The sequence below is a fragment of the Salvelinus sp. IW2-2015 genome, linkage group LG26, assembly GCF_002910315.2.
Source record: "Salvelinus sp. IW2-2015 linkage group LG26, ASM291031v2, whole genome shotgun sequence".
NCBI lineage: Eukaryota > Metazoa > Chordata > Actinopteri > Salmoniformes > Salmonidae > Salvelinus > Salvelinus sp. IW2-2015.
The window spans coordinates 3175342-3182325 of record NC_036866.1 but is presented as its reverse complement, the minus strand read 5'-3'; the positions used below and the strand labels follow the sequence as shown (position 1 = coordinate 3182325).

Below are 6984 nucleotides of genomic sequence, written 5' to 3'. Positions count from 1 at the left end.
ACCCAACCAGCAAGAATTCCGGCGCTCTCACAGACCTGTTAGTTTTTCTATTAAAGAAGCCCTCCTGTTTCTCCATTCATTACCTGTACTAACTGCACCTGTTTGAATCCGGTGTAACCTGTAGAAATAGACACCTGGTCCACACACTCGAATCAAACAGACTCCCAAACCTCTCCACAATGGCCTTGTAGAGACCGAAGCATCTCAAGGTCCTGGAGTGGCCTAGCCAGTCTCCAGACCTGAACCCAATAGAAAATATTTGGAGGGAGSTGAAAGTCCGTATTGCCCAGCGACAGCCCTGAAACCTGAAGGATCTGGAGAAGGTCTGTATGGAGGAGTGGGCCAAAATCCCTGCTGCAGTGTGTGCAAACCTGGTCAAGAACTACAGGAAACGTATGATCTCTGTAATTGCAAACAAAGGTTTCTGTACCAAATATGAAGTTATGCTTTTCTGATGTATCAAATACTTATGTCATGCAATAAAATGCAAATTAATTACTTAAAAATCATACAATGTGATTTTCTGGATTTTTGTTTTACATTCCGTCTCTCACAGTTGAAGTGTACCTATGATAAAAAATTACAGACCTCTATATGCTTTTTAAGTAGGAAAACCTGCAAAATCGGCAGTGTATCAAATACTTCTTCTCCCCACTGTATATATATAATTTTGTCATTAGAAAGCATTACTAGCACCTTCATAGAGCATTTTCACCTTTATTTACATCTATCGCAATCCTCTTTTCCCAGTGAGACATCTATTTTACCAGGACATATTTGAATGTGCTGGGATTCCTTCTCAATCTGAACACACCTGTCATGTTGCAATGCTAATGTGTATGTGTTGATATGAGTAGCTGTAGGTTCATTATGAGCATTGTTGTCCTTGTTGAAGTGATTGTGACAAGGTTGTCCTGTGTTCCCTACATGGTTCCCCCCAATGTGTTAGATCCACTGTGACTGTGATGTAGAGGAATAATATAATCCCAATGGTAGGGGACAGTAATGTGTTAGTTTGATGTGTGCCCTGTACACCCTCTCTCCTTCTAAACTGTTATATACTGTACTGTGTTCTATACTGTGTATACAGTGGGGCAAAAAGTATTTAGTCAGCCACCGATTGTGCAAGTTCTCCCACTTAAAAAGATGAGAGAGGCCTGCTCTAGAGGAGATCTGCATGGAGGAATGGGCCAAAATACCAGCAACAGTGTGTGAAAACCTTGTGAAGACTTACAGAAAACGTTTGACCTCTGTCATTGCCAACAAAGGGTATATAACAAAGTATGGAGATAAACTTTTGTTATTGACCAAATACTTATTTTCCACCATAATTTGCAAATAAATTCATAAAAAATCCTACAATGTGATTTTCTGGATTTTTTTTCTCATTTTGTCTGTCATAGTTGAAGTGTACCTATGATGAAAATTACAGGCCTCTCTCATCTTTTTAAGTGGGAGAACTTGCACAATTGGTGGCTGACTAAATAATTTTTTGCCCCACTGTATATACTGTTCCTCTTGCATCCAGACAGCGTGTCTTTTTTGCCCGTTTCTAATCACCTTCCACATTTCATACTTGGGGGTCATTCATTGTGTGATTTGCTTCTAGTGATGTCAATGTTAATTTCCCTAATTGCTTGTAATGATGTGAATAAAAATGTCTCTGTCTACCTATACTTATCCTTGCATTTTGTTCTATATCACCCTTTTTTAGTGCCTGAATACTAATCATTATACATCTATTGTACCCTGTGAATTTACCCTTTATTAGTTTGAGAGAACTCCATCCAGCCTGACTGATTACTAACGGTTTCTTCTTCTCTCCTGTCTGTTTCAAGATTACCACTTCACAAACAGAGAGGCTATGCAGGAGGATATTGACACGGGAGAATTCATTGAGACTGATGAGTTTTCTGGCAACCTGTATGGAACAAGGTAGAGTACATTTTCTGAACTTTTGGTTTGCACCAAAAATGTCTTAGAGTATTTAAAAAAATATTTTATTACACTAGGCAAGTTAGTTGTGAACAAATTCTTATTTACAATTACAGCCTAGGAACAGTGGTTCAACTGCCTTGTTCATGGGCAGAACAACAGATTTTTTTACCTTGTCAGCTCGGGGCTTCGATCTAACAACCTTTCAGTTACTGGACCAACGCTCTAACCACTCGGCTACCTGCTGCCCCTATGTATGAATCGGGGATAATCAGTGGTATAATTTTCTAGTTTGTTCAGCGGAATCGTGGATGCAATTAAACATAGCTATGTTTGTATTCTCCACAGTAAGTGTGCTGTACAGGACGTGAGGGCCAAGGGCCTCATTTGTATTTTGGATGTGGATATTGCGGGAGTGAGACACATCAAGGAAACTGACCTGGACCCCATCTATGTTTCAATCCAGCCCCCCTCCATTGAGGTCCTGGTAAGAGTCCACAGCGTTCTTCTACTGCAAGGTTACGCAACAGGTGACAAATTCGGCCCGCAAGCAATATTATTTGGCCCTCCAAAGTTTTAAGTTAACAAAATAGAAGAAATCTGTTGTTGGACAAAGGAMKCTGTAAAATCACCAGAAATTCAACTAATGATTTTAATTTATAAAATCTGTTCCCAACTATACCCATGGATAAATTGAAAGACATATGTGATTGTGTCTCAATGTAATCAAGGTATTAAATTATGTTATTGTGAAATACATAARACATTTGAGATTATTTGTGGCCCATTTGTAGTGTACAAATTATTAGGGGTTCACAGCATAGATTTGCCACTTTTTTGCTAATTTGGCACACAGAAACTAGAGGCCGTGAGTAATTTAATCAAAAAGAATGGCACCAATTGGCTTATAGGCATTGCTGTTGTAAGAAGTCTTACTTAAATCCTGATATCCGCCTCCACGTTTGACCTGAAACTGTGTACGTAGGTGTCTTTCCTCATGTTGAACAAATTTGCCTCAAGGACCCATAAAGACCAGTCTCAATGTCAACAGTGAAGAGGTAACTCCGGGATGCTGGCCAGTGTCTGTGTTCTTTTGCCCATCCTAATCTTTTCCTTTTCTTGGCCAGTCTGAGATATGGCTTTTTCTTTGGAACTTTGCCTAGAAGGCCAGCATCCCGGAGTCGCCTCTTCACTGTTGATGTTGAGACTGGTGTTTTGCGGGTACTATTTCATGAAGCTGCCAGTTGAGGACTTGTGAGGCATCTGTTTCTCAAACTAGACACTCTAATGTACTTGTCCTCTTGCTCAGTTGTGCACCTGGGCCTCCCACTCCTCTTTCTATTCTGGTTAGAGCCAGTTTGCGCTGTTCTGTGAAGGGAGTAGTACACAAGCGTGTTGGTACGAGATCGTGTCCAGTTTCTTGGCAATTTCTCGCATGGAATAGCCTTCATTTTCTCAAAGAACCAAGAATTAACTTGATGAGTTTTCAGAAGAAAGTATTTTATCACTGTTATCTGGCCCATTTTTGTAGCCACTGTATTTCGAACCCACAATGCCTAGATTCCCAGGAATACTTTCAACTAGTCTAAAAAAATAAGGCCAGTCTTTACTGCTTTTCTTTGATAAGACAACAGTTTTAGCTTGCTAACATAATCAAAAATGGTTTTTCTAATTATCAATAGCCTTTAAAATGATAAACTATGGGTTAGGCATAACAAACGTGCCATTGGAGAACAGAGTGATGGATTGCGGATAATGGGGCCTCTGTACGCTATGTAATATTCCATAAAAAAATCAGCCCCGTTTCAGCTACAATAGTCATTTACAACATTAACAATGTCATACACGTGTCCATTGACTCGATCAATTTGCTGTTATTTTAATGGACAAAACATTTGCTTTTCTTTCAAAAAACAAGGACATTTCTTTAAATGTCCCCAAACTTTTGAACAGTAGTGTATCTTTATAATTATGTTCCGGATAAAATAACCATTTGCTCAGAAAAAAAAGCCAGCCTGGGCGTAATCTAGTTGCCTTGCCATTCTTCTACTATGCAGTGTTAACTTTTTGCATGCTTGCTAGACCTGAGATGGCCACATGAAAAGTTTGTTCTTGAAATGTATAAACTGAAAATGCTTGGGAACATTAATGTGTACAGGAAGAGCGTCTGAGGGATAGAGCGACGGAGACGGAGGAGAAGATCCAGAGCCGCCTGGAGGCGAGGCAGACGGAGTTGACAGGGAGGAGTGTAGGTTCACCATACTGTCCTATGTAAACATGGAGGAGTGTAGGTTCACCATACTGTCCTATGTAAACATGGAGGAGTGTTAGTTCACCATACTGTCCTATGTATCACATGGAGAGTGTAGGTTCACCATACTGTCCTATGTACATCATGGAGGAGTGTAGGTTCACCATACTGTCCTATGTAATCATGGAGGAGTGTAGGTTCACCATTACTGTCCTATGTAATCATGGAGAGTGTTAGGTTCACCATACTGTCCTATGTATTCATGGAGGAGTGTAGGTTCACCATACTGTCCTATGTAAATGGAGGAGTGTAGGTCACCATACTGTCCTATGTAAAACTGGAGGAGTGTAGGTTCACCATACTGTCCTATGTAATCTGGAGGAGTTTAGGTTCACCATACTGTCCTATGTAATCATGGAGGAGTTGTTAGGTTCACCATACTGTCCTATGTAAACATGGAGGAGTGTAGGTTCACCATACTGTCCTATGAACATGGAGGAGTGTAGGTTCACCATACTGTCCTATGTAAACATGGAGGAGTGTAGGTTCCCATACTGTCCTATGTAAATCATGGAGGAGTGTAGGGTTCACCATACTGTCCTATGTAAAATATGGAGGAGTGTAGGTTTCACCATACTGTCCTATGTAATAATCATGGAGGAGTGTAGGTTCACCATACTGTCCTAAGTAAAATGGAGGAGTGTAGGTTCACCATACTGTCCTATGTAATCATGGAGGAGTGTAGGTCACCATACTGTCCTATGTAAAATGGAGGAGTGTAGGTTCACCATACTGTCCTATGTAATCATGGAGGAGTGTAGGTTCACCATACTGTTCCTAAGTAAAACATATGGAGGAGTGTAGCGTTCACCATACTGTCCTATGTAAACATGGAGGAGTGTAGGTTCACCATACTGTCCTATGTAATCAATGGAGGAGTAGTTCCTCTTTACTGTCCTACGTAAAACTGGTTTTAAAACTACAAAGTTGAGGGAGTGTGAATAACTAAGGATCAGGCCATTGCCATGCTGTTGACCATGAGTTTTCAGTTTGTTTTCTTCACTCTTCTGTTATAGGCAACGAGCCTGGATTGTTTGACATTGTCATGTGTCAACGATGACTTGGATGAGTCTATGGAGTTGCAAAGTGTTCTTAGAGTGAGTCTGAAAATAATATGGCTTGTTTATGACTAGTACGAGGTATGATAGATACAGGAGGATGACTGTCAAGGATGACAGATACAGAGGTATTGACTGATACAGGAGATTGACTAGATACACGGGGTAATGATGGACAGAGTAATGACTAGGTACAAGGTGATGACTATAGATCAGATGCATACGAGGTATGATAGTACAGGATATGACTAGAACGAGGATGACTAGTAGAGTATGACAATACAGGAGTGGTGACTAGATACAGGAGATTGACTAGATACAGGAGGTGTGATGACTAGATACAGGAGTATTGACTAGATACAGGAGGTATTGACTAGATACAGGAGGTGAGCTAGATACAGAGTAGACTAGAGTACAGGGTTGATGACTAGATACAGGAGTATGGACTAGATACAGGATGTGGATGACTAATACAGAGGTATGACTAGATACAGAGGTAAGACTAGATACAGGAGGTTTGACTGTGACACTTGAGGTAGATTACAGTGGGTATGACTAGATACAGGATGTGTGGATGACTAGATACAGGAGGTATGGTGACAGATACAGGAGGTATGACTAGAATACAGGAGGTAATGACTAGATACAGGAGGTAATGACTAGATACAGGAGGTGTGGACTGACGAGATGTATGCATTCCATGTTGGAGAAGAGTTGTATGTAGGTATGTATGTTCTATACTATATATATATATTATTATGTCTTTCTCAACGGACATGTCGGAAGACGTTCAAGGCGAAACCTGCGATTTTTTAATTTAATTTAATGGTTATTACCACAATTTGAAAAAGGACTCTGTAATTACAGATCCCCTCGTGAAAGTTATTTCTCATGTTTAATTACTCATGATCTATTTTATGTTATTACAAGTCCTTGTTCCAGTATGTAACTAATATCTTTGTAATTTCACCTTTGTATTACCATGTTAAGAGCTCCAACCCAAATGTTGAGCACTTTTTACTCCCCTCCTCAACAGGAAATACTGAAAGTTCAGGAGGGCATCAAGTCGTAAGGAGCTACAGTTACAGCGTTCCCAGTCTTCCTCTTGCCTGGTACCTTACAGGAGATACATAAACCAACATTTGACCCCAGGCTAATTTTCGATTTAGCCAAACAAAAGGAAATGTTCTGAGGGTTGCCATATGGTGACTGTGGGGATTTCCACAGAAACGGATACTACCGTAATGCACCTCAAGACTCAAGAAGATGGTCTAAAACTCTTAGGTTGTTTATCCACATTCATTCAGTCTGTCATTTATGAGGAATTTTGAGTAAGACAAAGGGACGTGTAGAGTATACAGTCGATACAGTTAAAAGTCTACTTCATACCTTACTCAACTGGTTTCAGCCATGCAGACAAATAAAAAGAAACCACTGCCAAAGCCAATAGACCTTCAATAATTCTTTTGTGGTTATAATCTAAAGGTTTGACAATATACTTAACATGCCCCTGACTTGACATTTGTGATTGAATGCCCTTGACTTGTGCGATGACCATTCCCGATACAGTATGATGGACAAACAACCCGAGAAGTTAGTGAAACAAAAGTTGTGCATAAAACGTGTCTTAGCTGTGAAATATCATATTAGCGGACTAGCTTTGAGATAAACACTGCTATG

At 40.1% G+C, this 6984-nt stretch overlaps 1 protein-coding gene across 1 annotated transcript in view; it reads left to right on the top strand.

Annotated features, from left to right (window-relative positions):
• The window catches only part of LOC111952669 (uncharacterized), a 44011-nt gene that overhangs the window by 34608 nt on the left and 2419 nt on the right, over positions 1-6984 (top strand). Inside the window, exons 12-14 of the mRNA XM_070435357.1 lie at positions 1839-1935; positions 2284-2422; positions 4094-4183. Of these exons, the coding sequence (XP_070291458.1) occupies positions 1839-1935; positions 2284-2422; positions 4094-4183 (326 nt within the window). The remainder of the gene's footprint in view (positions 1-1838; positions 1936-2283; positions 2423-4093; positions 4184-6984) is intronic.